The 25450-nt window shown below is 46.6% G+C and overlaps 1 protein-coding gene across 2 annotated transcripts in view; it reads right to left on the reverse strand.

The window, feature by feature from the left end:
• Positions 1–4870, reverse strand: part of ETV5 (ETS variant transcription factor 5) — a 74239-nt gene extending 69369 nt beyond the window's left edge. Inside the window, exons 1-5 of one of the 2 annotated variants that reach the window (XM_036766997.1) lie at positions 4699–4870; positions 1427–1572; positions 1197–1284; positions 1035–1082; positions 888–938 (exon numbers count right to left, since the gene is read on the reverse strand). In XM_036766997.1, coding sequence (XP_036622892.1) covers positions 888–938; positions 1035–1082; positions 1197–1284; positions 1427–1471 — 232 coding nt within the window. In that variant the 5' untranslated portion in view covers positions 1472–1572; positions 4699–4870. The other variant, XM_036766998.1, reaches the window with a different exon arrangement.
• Between the last annotated feature and the right edge of the window lie 20580 nt (positions 4871–25450).

Genomic DNA, 25450 nt, shown 5'->3' on the forward strand with positions numbered 1-25450 from the left:
CCTAGCAATGTTTGGTCAGGCACCATAGCACTCAGCCTCCTCTAATGTCCAGGTAGAAATAAGACCCAATGGCCTTCATCATCACAAAATGAAACAATGATTACCTGTGATCTCTCATTAATCAGCATTCACGGGATGAGGAGGATGTGGGCATTTGTCAGAGAAAGTCATACCTAGAAAATGAACTCAGGGCAGAAACTCACTAACCCCCCAAACCCAGCAGCTATCCTTGAATGGGTACCTGTACATCCCAATCTGCACTACCTGCCTACAGCAATTAAAGGAGGTTTGGCAAGGCCCGAGACTCTCACTATAAGATCCTCAAATGATTATGGTGCCCAACTCCAGGGTATACATTTTAGAAATAGCTTCAATAAGATCGCCTTCACATCACCTTTGAAATTCTGTTGACTGCCAGGCCCCCAAACCTTCAGTTCCCTGGTGGTGAGCCTCATCAAACTTAGCTAGGTAAGCCGGTCCTCAGACAACACACTTGGAATTGATCCCTGGGCTCATCCTCAAAGCCTTCCCTCCTCCCCATGCCAGAGGAACCCCTGAGAGCTTGAATTGGCCCGGAGCAGCCTCTGAGAATACAATTTTGCTGCCACATTGTGATGAGACATTGGAGTGTGACTAGGGTAAGCAATGACACTGTTAAGTGTTGTCTGCGTTAAGCAAAAATATTCAACTAACCCCGTTCCCCGAATATTGCAGTTACATGATATTCTACTAGCGATTCCAACAGTAGTTGGATGATATGTCAGAATACCTAGAAAATGGATGGCGCTTTGTCAACAGCTAAGGACTATACGAAGGTCAGCTAGGATTATGTTTTATCACTGAGAGTTCAAATGAGATCAACGAACAATAAGTAGGAAGGTGCTTACGGTTATCAGACTGAAAATCTGGGACAAATTGTTCATCGTCAGGAACTTGTGCTGGGGGGAGAGAAAGACATTTTAGACCTTTTCATTTATATGAAAATGTGCAGTCAAATATTTTGCATGCAAAAAGTGGACAGCTGAGAAACTTGCCTTCAGCTAACCAGGCCTCCTGGAGTTGGCTGAGATCCTGAAACAACTCTGGAATGGAAAATAACAATAAAACAAAAGAAGAAGTTACAAGCTACTTGGGAAAAGGAGAAGTCTCCATGGTGCTCAATTTAAGTGACGCTATAACACAGCCCAGCACACTACCTTCAGAATCATGAGCCAGATCTGTGTCCAAGAACTTTCTCTTTCTGTCAATCACAGGCCTTGCTCGATAGTCCTCAGGGTGAGATTTCTGAAAGAATGGAAGAAGAGTGGCGGGCTAAAGACTCCCCTTAAGCGCAAGGCTTTGGAGGGAGGTGGTACCATTAACTACATAAAGAGAAGACTCCCATTTGAAGGACTCCAAATGCAAACAAAAGGCCACATAAACTTACCCCTGGGACCATAAAAGGGACTTGCTGATCATAAAAACCATCCATTGTGCTTCTAATGTCTTTAATATCCCTCTGAAAGGTTTCAGCATTGAGTAATTCCTGGGTTAAAAGGGTCCTGTTGTTTTGTGAATCTCGAAGATTTCAAACTGAGAAACAAGGAGAAAAACAGAAAAGACATAAAGAATTCTAAGCCGAGGTTTTTTAAAGCTCTCAAAGGTAACATTCCCTTTCTTGGTGGCTCTCAGAGGTCACTTGCAGCCACTAACTGCTGTGCTTGATTAAAAGCATCAAAAATCCGACATTTAAAAGACAAATCTATTTGCCCCTCCGTCTATTCCTCGACTGATTTTAATCAGACGCTTGCTACCCTCTGACAGAACAGGAACAGAGCCCTGAGGGGGGAGGAATAATCCACATTTCAAAAGGATTCATGGAAGGTCATCGTGAAATGGTAGTGAGGGTGTTTATGGTGGTTATTTATAGACAAGTAGCATCTTGACAGAGGCCAGTGGAGGAAGCAAAGAAACGCCAAGCTCAAGTATTCAGTGATTGCCAAATTGAAAATCAAATACCAAGAAAAAGCATCTCAGATGAACATTTAACAAGAAAATTTTTGCACCTAATTTTTCAACAACACAACTATCTCACTTCATTTCATTCTCATTCTACTCCAAGCCATCAGTTTAAGTGCAGGGACCACACCTTTGTGATATACGCTACAGAGAGACTAGTTCAAAGAAAACTATGGAATGGATGCCACTGGAGAAACTTCCAAGGGCTTTTTTGCACTTCAAAAGGCTTGTGAGCGGACAGATTCACAAAAGTAAGCTGTTTATTAAGCAGAATTTTATTTCTGGTTAAGCTTATCCCCCTCCAAAAAGTCATTAAGGAAACTAAATTAAAACTCTTTTAGGCAGTTTGAAAGAAGGGAAGATGAGAGTCATCAGACAGCTACCCTAATTTGGAAAAAATAATCATAATTTTAAGAAGATACTTTCTTTCCAATACATTTTAAAGACAGCAAAAAGCAACCAGGAAAGGGAAAGAATCTTGCTTTATATATTCAATTACAATTTTAGCTCTCCCTAGATCAAAGAACAATTTTCCTATCGAGTTAAAATAATAAATTTTCCAGTAGGTGATAACCACGAGATTGTTTTGAACACTAGTTATAAAAGCAGATGAAATGTTCATAACTATGGAGATTCCCAAGGCTTCCATATTCCCCTCTCTGACTATTGGCAATAAGAATCAGCTGTTAATACAAGCCAACGATGGGAAGTAGGGAGGGGAGGGACAAAGCACAACGCACATTTCATAACTTTACAAGGAAAAAGAAAAAAGAAACCCTCTCTGTCCAAACAGAACGAAAACTTTCAGGCTACCCTCCCTCCTTCTCCAATGTCTCCAAAGGTTATGCAAAAATCTCGAATTCCCTAGCAGAAATATAAGAATTCGAAGATTCCTTTCCCACTTTCCACAATCTGTCACAGTCTAAGGTTTAAGAGTCTCTCTCTCTCTCTCTCTCTCTCTCTCTCTCTCTCTCTCTCTCTCTCTCTCTCTCTTTCTCTCTCTCTCCCCCTCTCTCTCTGTCTGTGTGTGTGTGTGTGTGTGTGTGTGTGTGCGTTCGGGGACAAGAGCGGTGAGATATTTTTAGTCTTATTATGAAATACATTACAGAATCTTTCATGAAATACAAAGATATTTTCCAGATTCAGAAGTAATCTCTCTTAAGCAGATCTTAACAGTTAAGCGTCCAGAAAATAAACTCCATTTTTTTGTTTAAATTAATTACTTAGAATGTAAGCAAGCGTTCATTCTGGAGCTTCCTTCTTTTTGCACCCAAGAAAACGAACAAACAGTCCAATTAAGGCCCCCTCCCCCACAACACAAATCTGGCTTTGCTTTTATGAATGGCAGAGCCAGCAGCAGCAGCAGCAGGTAGAGACTGTAACTGGATCCCTAGCGTAGGGCCCCATTCACAAAACAAGACACACTTCCACCAAATTCCCAGCTTTCCCCATTCAAGAAAACTCCTTCCGATGTGCCCCCGCCCCCACCTCCAATTCACTAACTGCCTTAAGGCACAGCCCCTCCCCCTGCCCTCCCGTTTTAGGCAGAAAGCTCAAAGCTACACACACACACACACACACACACACACACTCACACTCACACTCACGGGGGGGGGGGAAGAGGGGGAGGGCGGTGTATGGCGAGCAGAAAAAAGAAACCCGCTTCATTCATAAAGTCACCCACATTCATAAAAACTTGCAGCCGCAACCGTGGCCAATCTTCTCCCACATTCACCTTAACAGAGCGGGGTGCTGGCCCCGCTGCATCCCTACAAGACACTCATGTCTCCCCTGCGGCACCTCCTTCCAAATCTAATTTCAGCCCGAAATAACCAGGCCCCCAAACTCTGCTCCCCAGACATGAGTGAATCTATGCAACACTCCTCCCGACCCCAGAACCCTTTTAAACTCTTCGCTTTCCTGAGGACCCTCCAGCTCGGCGATCACCCCATTCTACCCCACTCCCTCAAACCTGGGCACCCCTAAATCATACTTCAATCTCAGACCCTTCAGGCTCCCAGGGACTTCCCTTCAAGACACGTCTGAAGGTCCCCAACCTCCCCTAGTGCTCCCCAACCTCAGAACCACTGGGCACCCCATTTAATTTCAGGATCCCCTAACATCGCCTCAGGCAGCTCAGGAGCACTCAGACTCAAGCCCTGGCCCTACAGGGATGCCCCAACTCCTTTCAAGCTGGCAGAGAAGCCCTCAAACCCTTCTCAATCACTCTATGAACCCAACTCCCCTAATGTCCCCCAAATTCCCACCAGGTCTCAGAGAGCCCTCAATCTCTTTTCAGATCCACTCCAGGAACCCCTAAACTTCCCAAGTCCCCTGAGGTGGCCCACAGACTCTTCTCGGGCCCCCCTCAAAAAGCCCCCAAACTGGTTCCCTGAGCGCCGCCCAAATCCCCGAGGCCCCCAGGAACCCCCAAACCACCAGCTGACCTTTTCAAAGCCCCCCACATCTCCCCGGCCCCCCGACGCACACCTGGACAGCAGCCAGGACTCCCTCCCACTTGGCCGTCCCCCCCACCTCACCTGCCCCCCCCAACCCCGGCTGCGCTGCGGGCTAGATCCGTGTCCATGTCCATGACCCGCAGACGCAGACCCGTTACGGCCCCCGGCCCCGTTAGGCCCCGCCCTCTCCGGAGGCGCGGTCCCGCCCCCGCCTGCACCTGGGCGCGTGCCCGGGCCTCACCTGCGCGCGCTCCCGCCGCCGCTCCCGCGCGCTCCCGCCTGTCAAGAGCGCTCCGGGCAGGGGCTCCGACCGGCCGGCTGCCCGCCTCTCTCGACCCGGCCTCTGGCCCCGGCCCGGCCCGGCGCTGTGCCGAAGCCCAACTGCCCGCCCGCGCCGCCCTGCCGCCGCTCTCGGGCCGCCTCGCCGCCTAGCTCCCTCGGGCGCCGCAGCCGCCAGCCCAGCGAGCGCAGCAGCCGCCCCCGAACTGGCTGGGCCTCCGCAGCCCCCCGCCGAGCCCAGCCCGGCCCCCCTCCTCCCGCCTCTCCGCCTCTCTCATTGGTCCTCAGGCCCGCCCGCGCCTGTCCATCAATGCTTGTTTACCCCTTCTGCGGGCCAATGGCGCGGGGCGAGCCCGCCAGCCCCGCTGGGGATAGGGCCGACCGCACGTTCCAACCCGCCTCCTCGGCGGGGGAGAGGGGTCGTTTTACATAATTTATGCACCGAGGGCCCGGACCAATCAGCGCGCTCTGGTTTACATAATGTGGTTCGGACGTTTTTCATTCATAAAAAAACGCGACCTGAGGGAGAAGCTTCGCTGAGTCAGTGAAGCCTTTAAAGGGGCCGACAGAAGGAAAAGAAGGGGGGGTGGTGCGGTGTGAATCTAACGCAGGTTAGCATAGGGTAGGATAGAGACCTGGATGAAACCTGAAAGACCATTTCATCACAGAGACTAGGCCAGAAGATGCAGACCTGAAAGCGATCTTAGAAATTAGTCACCTTCATTTTTATAGATGGGGAAACTGAGGCCCTGAATGGTTAAATGGCTTGTCCTAGGTCTCTCAGACAGGCTACAGGAAAAACGGACACTTGAACCCAAGTCTATAATCAATAAATCGATTAACAAACATTTCTTTTCCAAGTGTTTTTCCCCCAGTCCTGTTCTCCCAAGACTCCACTGCTCTTCTCTAGAGACCCTCCTTGTCTCTGCTTGTGGGGGGATGGAGATGACTCCTTTTATTTTCCTCCCCTCCCCCCACCCTGGAGTGGGGGAGGGTTGGAGGAGAGGGTGGGGACAGGCAGGGACTGCTCCCTGCTTCCTTTTGCAGCCTGGCTTTCATTCACAGCTGCAGCAAACGGTGCAAAGTTATCTCCTCAGAATGGAAGGAAGAATGGAGGAATTCGTCCTTCTGGCCAAAAAAGAAAGTTGCTGACCGACCTGGGCGTGTGGCCCACTGAGAAATCCCTTAATTGATTCACCTGGCTTGGGCTGGGCATGGAGCAGGGAGGGAGATTCTCAAAAATCTTCTTTGTGGGTCTCTAAAACTTGAGGTCACAGCTAGATGTTAAGTCCTATTCCGCCCCCCACCCCCATAAATTTAGACAGGCTGAAAGCCAGGGAAGAGTAGGTGAGTAGGGATCACCAAACCCTTTCTTCCATTGTTTCTTTCGCTTTTTATCTGACCCCAGCAAAGGCAGGGTCCTGGAATTGGAGGCCAAGGGCCACAGATCCAGGGATAGAAGGGACCCCATTAGTCTTAATACCCTCATCTTACAGTCTCCAGAGAGGGGAAGGGAACCCATGGATCTGCTGATTACCTTCAGTGTGACCTTGGCCCAGTCACTTCCTTTCAATCGACTTAGTTTCTTCCTCTACAAAAAAGAATACCCAGAGGGCAGGTCAGGAAGGGGAGACTACGTGATCTTGAGGCCCCTTTGCGGCTCAGAGGGTTTACTCTGATCCTGAAATCTTTGCTGAAGTCACACCATAAAGTCAACCAACCATGAATCCCTTGGAAACCAGGCTCGGTAGTTAGCATTCTACCCTCGCTGGGCTGTTTGTTTTCAATTTAAGGAGTGTGAGATGCTGCATTTTGGAATTCAGTCCTGTACAGCTGGGGAAGGATGGAGGGCTACCGGGGTCTGCCAAACAAATAGGCATTAAGTACAGTTGCTGGGATTCTTAACGCCGTGTTCCTTCAAACAAGTAAACAAATCAGCCTTTTCCCCTCCCCCAGGTCCCTCCCCAATGTTGGGAGCCCACACAATGGTGCAGAGTAAGACCGTGTGGTACTCTTCGGGCAGGACGAGCCAACAGCCAGGGATGTATGCTGGGGAGCATGCTGTCTGACCTCCTCTCCCGGTGTGACTTGGCAAGCCTCCCTGACTAGCAACCCAAGAGATTCAGCGAGCTAGCACCTTTGGGAGAGGGCAAAGGGGAGCTGGGGAAGCAAACAGATGAGACTCCCGGAGCACGGTCCGGGCCACTGAGAGCTCCAGACGGGCTTGCGCTTTTGCCCCTCGGTGCCAGGAATGCATTGTCCCCTCATTCCTGCCTCTTAGAATCCCTAACTCAGCTCAAGTGCTACCTTCTACACGAGCTTTTGTCATGATCTCCCTGCTCCCCGCTCTCCCCCGCCCCTTACTAGTCTTCTCCCACCTTTGCCCCCAAATTACTTTCTATTTTGCTTTGTATATACGATGCAGCTTCTTAGGGTCATGGATCATAGACCTAAAATTAGAAGATTCAGTAGCAACCTAATCCCCTCCATAATACAAATGAGGAAACTGAGGCCCACGGGGTTAAAGCGACTTGTCCAAAGGCACAGGGGTAGTAAACATCAGAGGAGGGATTTGAACCCACCTCCAGTGACTCCAGAGACGATGCATTAACCTTTGTGTACTCTGATAAAATGAAACCTTCTTGAAGACAACCGTTTTGCTTTATGTGTTTGTATTCTCAGCTCATTCTGGGTTTGGATTCTTGGAGGCAGCTAGGTGGTAGCAGTGTAAGACCTGAGTTCAAATTCAGCCTCAGAAACTACCTTAGCTGTGTGACCTTGGGTGAATCATTTAACCTCTGTTTGCCACAGGAGAAGGAAATGGCAAACCACTCCAATAAAACTCTATGGACAGAGGTCCACAGGGTCACGAAGAGTCGAACATGACTGGAACAAGTGAGCAACCACAACTGCCTAACAGTGCCTGGGATAGAGTAAGTTCTTAGTACCTGCCACTAAGTGGCTAGAGGTCATCGGAGAGTCAAGACTTGAGTTTTAAACCTGCCTCAGAGATGTACTAGCTGAATGACCCTGGGCAAGTCATTTAACCTCTGGAGATAACGACAGCATCTACCTCCCAGGGGTGTGTGTGTGTGTGTGTGTGTGTGTGTGTGTGTGTGTGATGTGAGATCATTTCTATAAAACATTTTATAAACCTGAAATCACTGTGTAAATGCCAGCTATTATTGTTAATACTAACTATAATTTTATATCCAATTATCAATATAATAATTATCATTGCTGTGCATAATAAATGCATTTCCAAAAAATCCAGGCCCATTCACTCTGGTACCAATTGCTTTATTTCTCAAGCATCTTACTTTCCGCCCAATTTAAGAGACTCCAGAAGCAATAAACAAACCAAAAATTCCTACCAAAAGTTTCTCCCAACGTAACAGGCCTCTCACATTACATGGACTGTGTAGGAGCCAGAAATATCAACCTGTCTACCCAAATACAGGCAGGATCAACGATCTTGTTAATGTAGGGAGGCTCTGGTGGGGACCATGAGGCCCTGTTTGAATTTGGGAAATGCCCAGGGTGTGAAAGGTGGAATTTGAACCCAGCACTCTAGGTCCAACAGAAACAAAGTAAAGACTACCCTCATTTTACATCTCTAGACAGCATCTTTTCCCTGCAGTCCTCACTCTCCCAGCTCACAAGAGCCCATCAAATATGTAGCTGTGACAGCTTTGGTCATGCCCCCCACCCCACCGAGTCTCTAGGTTAGTGTCTGGAGTCCTGGCCATTTGTCCAGTATGCAGTCCTGCTACATCAGGAGGAAATCTTATGATGTCCTAGTAGGGGAAGTCACCCGGACTTATCTAAAGCATCAGCTTCCCCTAAGGTCAAATGAGGCAGCCCCACAGGACTCCAAGGTACTGCCTAATCCTGAACATTCTCTGTTTTTAGGGCCCTTCCCATTCTGACACCCTACACTCCTTGTACCTCCCAGCTCTGACAGTCTGTGTTCATCTCTTTCAGGCCGAGGATCTAAGTTCTAAGGTGTCTGTGAATTTTTTCACCCTCAGTTCTAAGGCTCATTTCTAACTAACATTCTATACCCTAACCATCTCCCTGGTAGGCTGGAAATATTTCTTCATTTTGTTTTCTTTTGTTTACCATATGTCATAGACAATAGCATGTGGGAAAGGTGTCTGTTAGATACCCCTCACTCTCAATATATGACTTATCAACCTTGCTCTCTGGTCACTGAAAGGAAGTGTCTGTCCAGATGGGTGATTTCATCCAGCAACTCCCATTGAGGAAACTCCATTCACCAGTAACCCTTCAGGCTTTGCCATCTTGGAGAATTAGTTTTCTGGGGCATCGAGAAGTTTAAATGGCTTGCTAGAGGTCACACAGATCATATATAACCGTGTGTGTATGCATGTATATATGTATATATGTGTGTGTATGTGTGTGTACATACATGTATATATGTATACATACTAGGACTTGACCTCAGGTTTTCTTGTCTTGGAGAACAGCGCCTAGATCTGCTACTGACATTCTGTGTTCTAGGGTCCTCTTTAGAATCTGTGATTTAAGGACCCTGAAAGCTCTGGCATGCTTCTCTAAGGCCCCTTCCAGCTAACATTCTGTACCCAGTGTGCTTATGACAGTTTTATGGCCCTTTTTGTGAGCATAGGAAGCTGGAAGGGACCTCGAGATTATTTAGCCCAACCCTCTTGCATTATGAACGAAGAAATCTAGATCCAGAGGTTAAGTGACTTGTCACAGGTCATACTGGTCAGTCCCCTGACATTAAAACTAATGTCGATATGATCACAGTGTCTTGGGATCAGAGACCTAGGTCTAGAGGAGACTTAGAAGCTGTCTATCTACTGTAACCCTCTCATCGTACAGACGAGGAAATTGAGGCTGTACCATTCTGCCTCTTTGAAATGGGCGAATCCTCACTGTTCAAAGCCTCCTTAGTCATTCCTGCCCTTTCTCCCCAGATACCTCCAAGCGACTCTCCCCCACCCCCAACAAATGCCTTTACTTCCAAAAGATGAAGATTTCCTTTTTTAGAATTTCCTTGTAGGGCACACGCAGAGCCTGTGCTCCCAAGGATATTATATAAACAAGAGATTTCTTTTGCTAAAAAGAAAATGTGTATCACCTACTAAGAGGCTTGGAAGAGGAAACAGTAACCTCTATGTGGGACGCCATGTTCTAGCAAAGCTATAAATGTAATTTCTCTTATGTGTAAGATCAGTATCGTGGGAGGTTAATGTTTGAAGCTATAAACCCTGTGTATCCATCCAATCAGAAAGATTTAGATGACAGAGAGGCCTGGGAATAAGTACCAAGGCATCGATGAATGCCCAAACGGTGAGAGAGAGAGAGGTGTGTGTGTGTGTGTGTGTGTGTGTGTGTGTGTGTGTGTGTGAGATCATTGTTAAATTTGGCCAAAGATAGTGTTAGACAAGATTATGCTTGTCTGGGTAACCATCAGAGCTTGCATCAAAGTATGGGGGGTCTGGGATATGCTGAAGCACATCTTTCTTCCAGGCGTGGGTGCCAAGCCCGGATGCTGATTTCCACACCCCCCCTTCTTGTGCTCTCCACACAGAAATTACTTTGTTTCTATTTTGTATTGAATTTTTATGCACTTGCTGCTTACCCCCAAGCAGAATGTAAGCTTCCTCCGGGCAGGGGCTAGTTTGGTTTTATACCCTGAAATCCTCTATGACAATATGGCTGGCACGTAGTAAGCTTTTTTTGTTGTTGTTAAATTAAATTTAATTGATGTCATGTCTTGTCTATGCACACCCATGCAGACCTGTGTGACTTCTGGACCTGCCTAGCAATGACAACGTGTAAGGTGTGGGGGGAGGGGGGAGATGATCTTCTTTTGGAACTCTCAGAGGTATCCCAAAGTACAGGCACCTGATGGAGAGGCAGTGTGGGGCAGTGGTTAGAGGGAAACAGAGTGCAAAAGGAGATGGATGTACAGTCCTCTGACTGCCACCACCACTTGCTAACTGCGTCACCTTGGACAAGTCACTTAAATCTCACCAGGCCTCAGTTTACCCATCTGTGAAGTGAGGGCCATTGAACACGATGACATCTGAAGTGATTTTCAACTCCAAACTTATAATCCCACGGTGCCAGGACCACTTCAGCTGTATCAGCAGTTGACCATCAGTAATGGGAAACCTTAAATATTCATTGTGCACAAGAGTGTGTGAGTCATGAAAGAAATGCGACTTGGCAAAGAACAAATCTTTGAAACTGAGAATCTCATGTTTATTGATAATCTCTCTGTGTCTCCCTCTTCTTCTTCATCTCTGTCTCTATCTCTCTGTCTCTGTCTTTCTGTCTCTGTGTCTCTGTCTTCCTCTGTACTGGACTTGAAGTCAAGGGACCTGGGTTTGAATCCTGCCTATTTTACTTCCTCTCTTTGTGACCCTGGGCAAGCTCCTCCCTGGCTTTACACCTCAGTTTCATTACCTATAAAACTGTAGGGACTAATTTATTAATTAATTTCTAACATCCTTTTGAATTTTGAATCTGTTAGACATAGCCAAGCTGAATTAATAATCCTGGAACATCCATGTTCAAACTCTCCATGTGCTCTGTATGGGGGTGGGGGTGGGGAGGGGAGGTGGAGAAGAGCAGATTTGACTGCAAATAGCTGTAAATGAATATATAATGCACACACATATTTTATAATATACATATATAATACACACACACATATATAAAATATGTGCACATGCGCGCTCGAGCACACACACACACACACACACACACACACAAACACATTCCCAAGACTGTTGAGGGCCTGGGAACCAGTTCGCCAAGCTTGTTAGCACTGTGTATAAAATTAGGGTAAATGAGCTCTGAGTGAGGGTTTGGGAGACTTTCCTACGAGTCAAACCCATGGACTTTGTAACATCTGTTTTGATCACTCTGAGGTATTTTTGGTTTATTGTCTGGTTCTGGGCCATGTTCAGAACAGGAGAAGCAGATACAATGGTAAATTCCATATTGATGAGGTATCATCGTGTTAAATACAACGGAGCAGCAGAAAGAGGAGCAGATTTGGAGTCAGAGGAACTAGTTTTGAGGCCCAGCTCTGCCTCTTCCTTGGTTGTGTGATCCTGAACAAGTAACCCATCTTTTCTGAAACTTGGTTTCCTCATCTGTTAAATGCAGGGATTTAAGTAGATCTCCATGAGTCCTTCGAGTTTTACCATCTATGATTCTGTGGTGCCTTGGGCAAACCGCCTTCTATAAATCTTGATTTCCTATCTGTGGATAGGCAGCTGAGTACTACAGTGGATTAAGTACCAGGCCTGGAGTCAGGAAGACATGAGTTCAAATCCAGCTTCAGACGCTTACCAGCTGTGTGATCTTGGGCAAGTTGATTAATCCTGCTTGCCTCAGTTTCCTCGTCTGTCAAAGGTGCTGGAGAATGAAATGGCAAATCCGTCTAATATCTTTGCCAAGACAATCCCAAATCGAGTCACAAAGAGTCAGATACAACTGAACAAAAAGAATGAGATTGAACCGGGCCCATTAAATGAATCTGTGCGAGGCAGTGTGATCCATTGGGACTCTGGAATTGGAAAGCTTGAATCCAAATGCCAACTCTGATTCTCGTTCTGTGGATGACCTTGGGCAAGGATGACCTTATGATTCGAACTCTTGCTGGAATATGGGGCAGGCTGGCGGCCCCAGACGAGGATGCCAGCCCTGACAGTCTCAGACTACAAGGAACCTGGATCCTGGGGGAAAGGAGAAATGGGAGGTTAAAATCTTGGTTCTCTGTCCCAGACCAGCCTAAGCTGATGCTGCGGGGGCTGGTTCCGTGAGAGGATGGCCTTCTTTTCAAGCCAATTAAGCCTTGGAGTGGGCAGTGTTTATGGACCAAGGAGAGAGGAGCCACAGCTAGCCAGACCTTGCAATATTCACCTTACAAGTGGCTTCATTTACTTGGCTTCAAACGAGGTGTAAACCTTTTGCTTCACCCCTCCAAGTCAGACCATCCTTTCAACACTCTTTATCCCCTCACCCACCACTGCTCACAGCTAAACAACCACGGCCAGCATTCCAAACAAGCCCTGCCTCCGCCCACTTGTTCTCAGAACACTTAGTTCTAGTATAAAGACTGAACAGCAAAATGACCCCCAGGCCAGACAGGACAGTAGCTTTGAAGTCGCCAAGGAAAGGAGCTGGATTTGCCTGCTGGGCACAGATGAAGACACTGAGGCTCAGAGTGGCTAAGTGAAGGGTTGGCCACCACACAGAGAAGCAAGAGGCCTGCGTGGGACTCAAACCGTGTTTTCTGACTCCATGGTCATCAGCCAGGCCCTCTCCAGAGGAAGTTGGGGATAATATGGCACAAGGAGCAGCATGGTACATCCTCTGCAGTGAGAAGATCTGGATTACATCCCACCTCTGACCTTATTAATAACCAAGGTGACCCTGGGCTGGTCACTTCCCACCCTGGGCCTCAGTTAACCCCTATGTAAAAAGAGAGGGTTGGACTAGATGCCCTCTGAGGTCCCTTGCAGCTCAAGATCTAGGACCCCATCATACCATGGTCAGGGTCTGATCCAAGGTGGAACAGAAGTTAGATGAGCACAGTGCTAATTGGGTGCAGGAAGTGATAGCACCCACCTAGAGGGATAGCGCTTTTTCTGGGTCTCGGACTGCTCTGTAATTTGGTGAACTTATAGATCCCTTCTCAGAAGATTGTTTTCAAATGCATAAAATGAAATGCACAGGATTATAAAATAAACAATTATATTGAATCACATTATCAAAATATTAAAGAAAATGTTCAGGGTCCTCAGGTTAAGATGCCCCATTTTAGATCTTCGTGCTCTTTGATGAGCCAACTCTGTACCTCCTCTAGGTTTTAGTTCATCTTCTTTTCTTGCTAATAAAGTGCTTTGGAAAGTTTGACTTCTGTCATGGAGAGAAAGAGAGATGCAGTGAGATAGACAGAGAAAGAGAGAGGGGAGAGGGAGAAGAAAGAGAAGAGAGAGAGAGAAAGAGAGACAGAAAGACAGAGAGAGACAGAGAGAGAAAGAGACAGAGAGAGAAGGAGAGAGAGAGACTCAGACAGAGAGACAGAGAGAGAGAAGGAGAGAGAGAGGAGAGAGAGAGGGGGGAGAGAGACAAGAGACAGAGAGAGGAGAGACAGAAACAGAGACAGAGAGGAGAGAGAGAAAGAGAGAGAGAGAGAGAGAGAGAGAGAGAGAGAGAGAGAGAGAGATAGAGAGAGAGAGAGAGAGATTTTACAGTTGAAGAAAACAGTGCAAAGGGTTGCCCTATATCCCACCAAGAACCAGAAACCAGGGTCTAGAACCTCAGCCCTAGGCTGGACACAGGAATGCACAATCGAGATGAGATTTCCTGCCCATGAGACAAGGTTTCCCCTAGTCATCATCTTCTGGTCCCTCTCTTCTCTCATCCTCCTCTCTCTTCCCCAAGCCTGGCAATACAGAGGAATAACTGCTCACCTCTCTGGTTGTTTGGTGGCATTGTGGGATTGTAGATTCAAAGGTTATCTAGTCCAATCCCTTTACTTTACAGATGAGGAAACTGGGGCATAGAGATGGGAAATGACTTGCCCAGGTAGTCAACATCAGGTGCAGAATGGAAATTTGGATCCTGTAATTCTAGGTGGCAGAGCAGATGGAGTGTCAGATGACACATTTTCCTGGCCTCAGACACTTACTAGCTGTATGACCCTGGCCAAGTCACTTAACCTGGTCTGCCTCAATTTCCCCATCTGTAAAATGAGCCGGAAAAGGAAACGGTGAATCACTCCAGTATCCTTGCCAAGAAAACCCCAAAGCAGTCAGAAGAGTCGGACATGACTGCAACGACTCAACAACAAGAAGCCTTTCAGTGTGCTGATGTTAGCAGTCACACTTCTCAAGCACTATGGATTTTCAAGGCTGATGGATGACAGTGTCTTGTCTCCGGAGATGTGGGTGGGTGGGGAGCTGTCCATCCAGCTACTTCAGTCAGGAATTCTGCTCATGATCAGGGGAGTATAAATGAGAAGGGCTTGTTTTCTGAGTGATGCTTGTGGAATCTTTTCCTGGCTGAATTTGAGTCTGAACCCCATCCCCTACCTCGGTCTGGGCAATCTTCACAGGCCCTCTGCTTTAATCATCTCTACCATCTTTCTCTGATCCTGTTTCTTCTTGTTCCATGACTAGACTAGCCTATTTTATTTTGATTTTCACCCTCTTGCATCTTCAGTGCAAGTCTGGAAGAAGTCCCTCACTGCCTCCTCTGACATCATCGGCTTGCTTACTGAAGATTTAAAGGGCCAAATATGGTCTTTCTATCCTTCCTGCCCATATATGAAATGCAGTGCCAAGGCAAATAACCCCTCATTATGGGATCTATCAGCAGAGCTCATAGAGATGGATCTCATGGCCATCCATGACTTACCTCCCTTGCAACTGCTTCATCTTCTCCAGCCCACTGGTTTGTTATTGGAATGGAGGACACTCGTGCCAGCAACCCCCCCACACTTCTGAGTTTAAATGGTAATGAAGTCATGCCTATGTTTATAGCATTGGACACCCATGCCTTCCTCGCCGCTGATGGTCCTTCCTCATCTTAGATCATCAGCTATCTCGAGCATCTCTGGAGCCTCCAAATGGCTTCCAATCTTCCTTGTGTGTTCTGGAGCTCATTACCACCTTGGTTCTGAACCCTGGGAGTGTGAGGGGGAAGCTCAGGAATCTAAGTGCCCTGAAAGCTCATTGGGGAAAAAAATGATGATTAAAAACTGTATCCTAGGCTGCTTGCACTCCAACATGCCATTCAGTGGCAAAGCAGGGACAATTAAAAGCTCTAGAGAATGGAATAAAAAATTAATTCATAAAAAGTATTAGTATTTCTACTTAGCAAAAACAAAAACCAGGAGGAAATAATAGAGAGACAAAACCCATTCAAAATAGCTACCAGAGGAAGGAATGGGATGATTTGAATATTGCTATGATCCTGGCCTTGGACTGATGTTTGATTGGATAAAAGAGATGGGGACTGTTTGTCCTTTGAGTGCTCTCCAGTGAATAATTGACTCTCAGTCCTACATCAAGGAGGAGGCTGGGTGGGCCCTCTGTGCCTCCAGAGTACCCCTATTAAAGATGATTCCAAATGGAATAATCTCATCCAAACCTTGGGACTCTTGAAACCCAAATCCAGTGGAAACATGGATCAAGGTCTCTGAGTTGGAACAACTGTTGGTTAGATTTGGTGATTTTGTGTGACAGTCACTGCTTCACACTGTGACACAGAACACTGGGGTTGGAGGTCAGGCAGTGTGCTCTGGTCTCACACCAGGGCTCGGCTCTCTTGGGATTTCTTCGACAAGGGAAAAAGCTCAGCTCTCTGACTGACCCCCTCTTCTCTAGGCCTAGCACAAATCAAATGGCTTGGCGGCACAGAAATCCAAACCAACCTGTTCTTTACCAATGAATCCACAATAGCCCGAGCCGTAATCCTTCCAGCCCCAATAGATGAGATTTAAACTTCCTGTTACCTCCCAAGTGGAGGCTGTACAGTTTTGCCCAGCATTCAAGGCCTCCCTCCTTCCCCCTGTAATAAGTCAATAAATCCAGTCAACAAGGATTTATTAAGCACCTACTAAGTGCCAGGCACTGGACTAAGTACCCAACCTTTGCAGCCCTATTTCATATTACTCTCTTCCATGAACTTTGTATTCTAGGCAACTAGATAGCATTCTGTCCCCGGACCAAGGCTGTACCTTTATAGGTCTTTCTTTTAGGGTGTGCCTTCTTTCTCCATCTTCTCCATTTGAATAGCTTCCAGTCCTTTACAACTCACGGTAAAAGCTTCCTCCTCCCTGGAAACCTTCCTTGATTCTCACCCATCCCCTCCACCAGTTGGGAAAGATTGTCCCTCTCAGACTTCACACAGTCCTTCCTTTGTGACTCCAATGCAATTCCCTATTAGAGTGGGTGCCTCATTGTTCTAATACAAGGTAAGTTCCCTGAGGGCAGGGACTGAGCCTTTTCCCTTCACGGATTAGTTCTTGCCCTGCCCCCCCCATATCTATATTTACTTATTTGTAAGCATATTATATTTCCCCACCTCCATTATAAGTACCGTAGAAGTTCCTACTGTGCACAGAGCACTGTTCCAGGAGCTAGGAAAGATACAGAATTTAGGAAATCAACAAACATTTTAAAAAACCAAGTTTTTGATCTCTTGTTTTTCACATCAGGATTTCCCAGGTATCCCTTCCACTTCTTCCTCTGAAAGAGCCGCTCCTTATAAAAAAGACTTTAAAAGAGGATGAGGAAAAATGTTCAGGAGAATTAACCAACATAAGAAAAAGGGCTGAGGTTGTATTCAGTGCCTGTCCCCACTTTTTTTGAGTATTTGTAGTCTCAGAATTGACGACAATGCCTACCACTCTTTTGGGTGGGGGAACAGGGCCAAGTGATTTGATTTCATTAGTATAGGGAATTTCTAACAAGAGGACTACATTCACCAGTGCATTGTTGGCACCTGATAGGAAACTTTGAGTCTTCTGGAGTTTCTGGGGTCATGGCTTGCCCAGGGTCATGTAGCTGATATGGGACAAAGGCTGGATTTGAACCCCGGTCTTTCAGAAGCAGGAGCCAGCGCTTGAAGATGAGTCTGACTTTGTGTTCTCAGGTGCCTCCCAGCTCTGACGTTTGTGGTCTAAAGACCTTACCACTGCGGGCATTCTGTGCTCTCTGTTCTATGGCCCTCCCAGCTCTGACATCTTGTCCAAGTACAGGATCAGAGACACAGGGCTGCTAACCCACAGGAGGTGCTTTTTGTAAAACAATTGACATGGAAACTACTAATTATAAAGATCAAACAACCCCAAAGAAAGGAAGATTTCCTGCTTTTTGGGTGTGGAATAGTCAATCAATAAACATTTAGGAAGAGCCTACTATGTGCCAGGCATTACGCTAAGTGCTAGGGATACACAAGGAGACAAAAGATGTCCCCTGTCCTCAAGGAGCTTATAATCTAGTGGAACACTGCATATATCATCAGCCTTTTTGGAGGTGTTGGTTAATTTTCCTGAATATCTTCCCCTCCCCCATCTTTTTAATTCTTTATTGTAAAGGCTGGCTCCCTCAGAGAAAGAAAAGGAAAGGCTCTCTTGGGAAATGCAGGTGATAGAAAAACAAAAGACATAAAAAATTTATTTTAAAAAATGTTCGTTGATTTCCTAAATTTTATGTCTTTCCCCGCTCCTGGCACAATGTTCAGCACACAGTAGAGACTTTCCATAAACAACATTTATTGTATTCTTTAGCCTACAGGGTGGTTGAAATGGTTTAAAAAACCAGACAGCATCGTTGATCTGAGCAAGAAGGGACCTCTAAGCCCAAGGAGACCAGCTCCTTTGACTTTTGTTTCGTATCAAGGAAACTGAAGCTTAGGTATGACTTGGTGTGGTATGACTTGCCCAGGGTCACATAGCTAGTAAAGGTCAGAGTGTCTAGTCACGCCCCTTCAAACCCAAGTCTCCCTTTCTCCAGAACCACCATACCAGGCTTTCTGCTTCAAGTTACTATGTCATGATCATCATTTCAAAGGGAAAAGGAATAGAGGGAGAACTGGGATCGCTCCTTCTGCCCACATGAGTCACGATGGACAATGGTGTTTTTGGGACTTTTTTTTTCTTCTTCTCTTGGCTCCCACAAGAAAAGTTTTCTGAAATGTTATGACCTCCCTCGCTTCTCTAATCCTTTCCCACTTCCCAAGCCCCAAGGCACAGTTTTTTCCTTCTTCTTGGCACTTTTTTTTTTTCAGTCCTGAAAATACTGGATGACCGGAAAATAGCCAGCAGGCACGGAGGCTGCATGCTGGCCTCTTCATTAAGAAGTTTCAGCTCGACCCAGGGTAAGACGGCCCTGTTCTCCATTGTTGTCAAGGCAGAGGCGGTAGGAGCTAGTAAGTGACCGGCAACCACACAGCCAGCCTCTGGGGAGAAAGGTAGGGGATGTTTCCTTCTACCTGTGGCCCAGGCTCGCTTCCAGAATAAATAGAAGTGCCATTCAGAAGCAGAAACACACAAAAGAACAGCCAGGAGGGTCGGCCAATCACACTCCCCAGGAACACAAGGGACCCAGGAAATGAATTTTGCATTAACTGGGCTGGGTGAGTGCTACATTTTGGTTAAATTTTTGGTTAACAACAGGACAGCCTAGTCCACTAGAGACCAGCAGTTGCTATTTGGAATAAACTGTCATTGCTTTAATGAGAATTTCACTGTGTGTGATAACTGAGCAAAGTCCAGGGTTCCCTGTAGAGAATCATGGCCCCCCCTACTTAGATCCACCAAGTGCAGATGTAAGTGAGGACCGTTCTTTCCCTTCCCCTCCCCCTTGCCTTCCCCGTTTATTCAGGCACCATTGGAGGCATAGATTTTCCTGGACAAGTGAGTGCCACCTTCGCCTGTACTAGTGAAGAGAGAAGACAGATTGAGGATTTCAACTCCCAGGATTTGGGGATGGGTTTTCTCCTCTTCATGAGGCTGGCTTGGGTTCTGAGAGGCCTTTTTAAAAACAACTTGCAGGGATATTGCAGTCCATGCCCAGGGAGGCTGCAGAGATGCCAGCTGGCGCTGGGCCTCTGGGCATCACTTCCTTATAGCTCAGGGTTGGACTCCCACCGTGCCCAGTGGGGACTAGTTTAAGGACTCCAGGCCCTAGGGTGGAGGATGGTTCCTATGACAAGAAAGGTGGTGTGGGGAGGAGGGAGGAAGCACCATAAAACAACCCATTCTGCTTGATAAAGTCCAAGCCCATTGTAGAGCCCGTTCTGACCATGGCATCCCAGGGAACCTAACAATGGAAGGCCTCGCTTTACAGATGAGGAAACTACGACACAGCGACACACAGGATCATAGATTGTATATATCTACTGTATATATCTACTGTATATATGTAAGGACTTCAGAGGCCATTGTTTGTCCTAACCCTTCATTTGACAGATGAGGAAACTGAGGCCCCGAGAGGGGGTGACTTAGTTGTAAGTGGCAGAGCTAGGATTCAGAATCACGGCTCCGATCTCAAACCCACCACACTGCCCATTGAACTACACTGTCTCAAAGTGCTGGAAGTTGTGCCGTGTGGGAAGAAGGCAAGCCCGATGCACTTTAAGTCAGCAGGGACCCACGGCTGACTTCCATCTCTGATGTTTACTTGCTATGTGACTGGGCACATCTCTTCAAATGGGAATGATCGTAGCACCTACCTAAGGGCTGGGCAGCCAGGTGGCGCAGTGGACAGAGGGTCAGGCTTGGAGTCAGGAAGACCCGAGTTCAAATGTGGCCTCAGACACTTCCTAGCCTGTGACCCTGGACAGGTCACTTCACCCTGTTTGCCTCGGTTTCCTCATCTGTCAAATGAGCTGGAGATGGAGATGGCAAAGCAGTCCAGGATCTTTGCTGAGAAAAGGCCAAATGGAATCTGAAAGGGTCAGACAGGACTGAACAACAAAATTAGGGTTTTTGGTGGGGGGGGGGGGGTGTGTGTGTGTGTGTGTGTGTGTGTGTGTGTGTGTGTGTGTGTGTTTCTCACTTTCTTTGTATCCCTAGCTTCAGCGGTGTCCCGCCAACAGCAGGCCCTTAATAAAACCATGTTGACCTGCTTGATCAAAAAAAAAAAAAACCCATTCTATTCCAGCCTCCCTTTAAGAAAATCCATCCTAGAAAACCAAAGCCCCCCTAGCCAGCTGGTGAGAGGGGACGAGACTTGCTTTTTGGGAACGGGAACGGAAACACCACCGGATCTACCACTGTACTTACAAAGGGTAGGAGCGAGACCCAACGCTCGTGGAACCCGGGCAGTTGTTTACGTAAAGCGAGGCCCGCCCTCCCCCTCCCCGCCCCTCCCCCCCAGGGCGGGAGCTGGAGGCCCGCATTCCTGCAACCCCACGAGAGGCCAATCGGAAACAATTGTATCCGATGTCAGCTCTTTTGGGAAGGTTCAGTACCTCGGAGAACTTGGAGCCAGGAAATGAGCGAGATAAAGGGCTCTCTTCCCCCCTGTCCGGCAGGGTGAACCCAAAAACGTATCTCTGCCGGTGCCCACCCCCACCCCCAGATTAAGAAATAGAAACAAACCAATTTGCAGGCTGGGTAAAAGCAGGTCGACCGCCCGCCGCCTGCATGGATGCACGCCCTGCCTCCCTCCCTGCCTGCCTGGTGAGATGCCCGTGTGGGCCCCCAGCCAGCCGGGCCAGCTTCACCCCCAGGGAGGGACCAGGCAGGCTGTGAGGCTTAGCTTGAGCCCAATGGGAGCTCAGGAAGAGTCAGGGAGGCTGTACCCTCTGAGGGATGAAATAGCAAATAGAATTTTAAAAAATATATATTTAAAACATTTTTTAAAACATGTATTTTTTCCCCAATTTTCTGCTTCCCTCCTAATCTTTGTTGCATTGGCTTTTTTTAAAGACAAAAACTTTTCAATTTAACATAATCAAAACTATCCATTTTGCATTTTGTAATGCTCTTTACAACCAGTGTCTCTGATAAGGCCCTCATCTCTAAAATATACAGGGAACTGAGCCAAATTTATCGGAATACAAGTCATTCCCCAATTGAGAAATGGTCAAAGGATATGAACAGGCAGTTTTCAGAGGAAGAAATTAAAGATATCTATAGGCATATGAAAAAATGCTCGAAATCACTACTGATTAGAGAAATGCAAATCAAAACAACTCTTAGGTACCACATCTCTCCTGTCAGATTGGCTAAAATGACAAAACAGGAAAATGATAAATGCTAGAGAGGTCGTGGGAAAATTGGAACACTGTTACATTGCTGGTGGAGTTGTGAACTGATCCAGCCATTCTGGAGAGCAATTTGGAACTATGCCCAAAGGGCTATAAAAACATGTTCATACCCTTTGACCCAGCAATACCACTTCTAGGGTTGTATCCCAAAGAGATCACACAAGTGGGAAAAGGACCCATATGTACAAAAATATTTATAGCGGCTCTATTTGTAGTAGCAAAGAATTAGAAATCAAGGGGATGCCCATCAATTGGGAAATGACTGAACAAGTTGTGGTATATGAAGGTAATGGAATACTATTGTGCTGTAAGAAATGGGGATGATACAGACTTCATAATAACCTGGAGAAACCTATACGGTCTAATGCTGAGTGAGCGGAGCAGAACCAGGAGAACATTATACAGAAGCACAGATCTATGGATTCTGTGGTGACTAACCCTGGTAGACTTTGCTCCTCTCAGCAACACAAGGTGCAAAGACAACTCCAAAGGACTCGAGATGGAGAGAGCTATCTACATCCAGAGAAAGAACTATGGAGTCTGAATGCAGATTGAGGCACACTGTTTACTCTCTTTTTTTCCTTTTTCTTTTTCTTTCTCTTTTGTTTTTTTGGTTTTGGTTTTGTCTCTTCTTTCTCATGATTCATTCCATTGGTCATAATTCTTCTTTACAATTTGACTAGTGTAAATAAGTTTAATGTGAAGTTATATGTAGAAGATATCGGATTCCATGCCGTCTTGGGGAGGGAGGTAGGGAGGCAGGGAATAGAATCTGAAACTCAAAATCATGCGGAACTGAGTGTTGTAAAGTAAAAATAAGAAAATCTTAATTTAAAAAAAATATGTGTTTTTCAGACAGTTAGGGAAAGGAAAACTTAAAAATAGATTTCTGGGGGGTAGCAAGTGGTGTTTTGGTTTATCCTCTGGCCTCAGTACAATGCCTGTTTGTTGTCCAGTCATTTCAATCATGTCTGACTCTCTGTGACCCCACTGGGGATTTTCTCGGCAGAGATGCTGGAATGGTTTGCCATTTCCTTCTCCAGCTCATTTTATGGATGGGGAAACTGAGGCAAACAGGGTGAAGTGGCTTGCCCAGGGTCACACAGCTTGGATTTGAACTCAGGTCTTCCTGACTCCAGGGCAGGTGCTTTATCCACTGTGCCACCTAGCTGCCCAGGTATAGGTAGGCACTAAATAAATGCTTGGTCTGAGAGAAGAGCTGAGAGAATGTACCTCCTGCCTTTTGTAGAGGTGGGGCTCCCTCCCTGCCTTTGCTAACTGTCCTCCACACCTGGAACACGTCTTCCTCTTCATCACCTTCTAACTTCCCTGGCTTCCTTAAGGTCCCAACTGTAATCACGTCTTCTGTAAAAAGCCCTTGCTGGTCTCCCTAAATGCTATTGATGTCCCTCTCTTGGTTATTTTGAATTTATCCTGTTTCTATCTGGTTTGCACATAGTAGTTTACACTCTTTCTCTGTCATTAGACTGTGAGCTTGAAAGACGGTCTTTGACTTTCTTCTTTTCCCCAGGGCTTAGCATAGTGCCTGGCACATAGTACATTCTTAATAAATATTTGTTGACTTTTCTCTTCTTCATTATGCTTTTCCACAAGACGATAACTGAAGAAATAACTGAATAAATGAATTTATTAAGCGCCAAGTCTGGGCCAGGCACTTTACTGGTCTAAAGAAGGAGCCACCCTGTACAGAAGTGTGCCAGCCAGGGAACCAAAGACCAAAGGGTTGCTCTAGCCTTTCTAGTAGGGCGGGTGGTAGCTGATCCATGCTGGGGTCTTGGGACATGCTGGATAGTTTGTGAAGCAGGGCTGCGGAGGGTCTTGATAAAAGCGTTAGCTGAGATTTCTTTTCATTCTTCACTTAACTGGACAGCTCTGCCCCAGGCTCTGTGCCAGTGCCAACCAGGGGAGGGAGGAAGTATATGTTTGAAAATGAAGGGGGTGTCAAAACAAAACATAACAATAACATTAAAAAAGACTTGCTGAATGAATGCAGTGACTGAGTAAGAGGGTTTGAATGGCCCGTCTGATACCAAAGTCCACTCTGAATGAACAAATCAGTGAATACTGGCTTGAATTACACCTCTGACATTTCCTGGCTATTGTGACCTTGGCCAAATGATTTAACTTCCCCGAGCCTCACCTGCAAAATGGGTATGAGACCTCTACTATGTCTCAGGGTTGTTCCTAGGATCCAGTGAGATAATGTAGGTAACTCTGGCTATAAATATCAGCTGCGGTTTTTAGATATGCAAGTTGGAACAGGTAGGGACTTTGGAGGTTACAGTGTTTTAGAGGTGAGCCTGAAAAAGCTGTCCCCGGGTTACTCTTCCTTCCCCAGGACACTTCAGGGCAGGATTTCACACCCAATTTGGGTGTTAAAATTTAGTGTACTGGATGTCAATTTTCCCATGTGTCTTTTCCCCAGTAGAATGTCAGCTCCCTGAGGGCTGAGACTTTCTCTGCTTGTTTTTGTGCCACAGTACCACAGGCACACAGTGAGTGCTTAATAAATGTTTGTTGGTTACCTGATGTTTAAGTGGGAACTTTAGCATCAGCCTGCAAGAAAAGGTCAGGAAGACCCCTTGGGATGAGGTTTGCAATGGAGGCAGCCTGGCCTAGTGCATAGAATGCTGGCCTTAGGAACAAGAAGAGGAGTTCGAATCCAGCCTTGGACACTTATTAAATGAAGCCAGTTCGAACACCAGATCAATCCAAGTCCAGGACAGACCAGGATCACAGATTTAGGACAGAGACTGCAGAGTTCACCTTCTTCATTTTACAGATGAGGGAACTGAGGCCCAGAGAGGTTTCAAAGGAAGACAGACTAAGAGCCGGAAGGGACCTCTGTCATCTAATAGAGGAAGAAATTGAGACTCCAAGGACAGTCATCAAGCTAGATATGGAAGTGTCCTTGGAGACCCTTATTTTGCAGATAAGTCAGGCAATAGTCAGCAAGCATTCATTAAGTGCCTACTATGTGCCAGGCACTGGTGATACAAAGAAAAGCAAAAACAAGACCCTTCCTCAAGGTGCTCACATTTTAAAGGGAGAAATAACATCCAAAGAACTATGTACATACAAGATATATACAGGATAAATTGGGGGCGATCCCCAAGGGAAGGCACTAATATTGGGGGTGGGGTGTGCACAATGGGAAAGGCCTAGAATTTGAAATGAGGAAGTGGAGACACAGACAGATGAATCTGCCCAAGATCACTCCCTTAATGATGACAAAGGGAGGATCTGAACCCTCCTCTTCTAACTCCAGGGCTCCCTTTCTCTGGTACCACACGCAGAGAGAAGACCTTCCAGGCAGCCTAAATGAAGGCAATCCTCCAGAAAGGAAAGGGTTATGTTCTCCTGGCCCTCTGGCAAACACTTTGTTTGCTTTCTACTTTGAACTGCCTTCAGAGGAATGAGGACCCGGCTGGCTGAAGAAAAGAAATCAGAATGTATCTTTGCTCCAGATTAGAACATATTAATATTCTGTTTGCTCAAAGAACAAATATTTCTCCAGGAACCAAACCCAAGCTACAGGAGCTAGTGGCATCAGCATCTGAGGTCACCAGGCCAAACTTCTTCCCTTGGCCTAGCCAGGCCAGCGGCTACTTGAAAGCAGCCCCCTTCCTGGGGCAATTAATCCCTGGGGAACTTGGGGCCTGATTAGCAAATTTGAGGACTGAATGTCCACATCTGTAATATGGTGTGGAGTCCAGGAAGCCACGTTCTTAGAAGAACATAGGTGACTGTGAGCTTTTGTCTTATCCAGTCCTGGGCTCAGGCTAGCGTGCCACTTTATGGCCATCTGCATGCCATGGTGCCTCCTTACCCCCAAGCATTCGAATTATATGTCATCTCTTATTAGAATGTAAACTCCTTGAAGGCAGGGATGGTCT

Source organism: Trichosurus vulpecula, chromosome 7 (assembly GCF_011100635.1).
Source record: "Trichosurus vulpecula isolate mTriVul1 chromosome 7, mTriVul1.pri, whole genome shotgun sequence".
NCBI classification, from domain to species: domain Eukaryota; kingdom Metazoa; phylum Chordata; class Mammalia; order Diprotodontia; family Phalangeridae; genus Trichosurus; species Trichosurus vulpecula.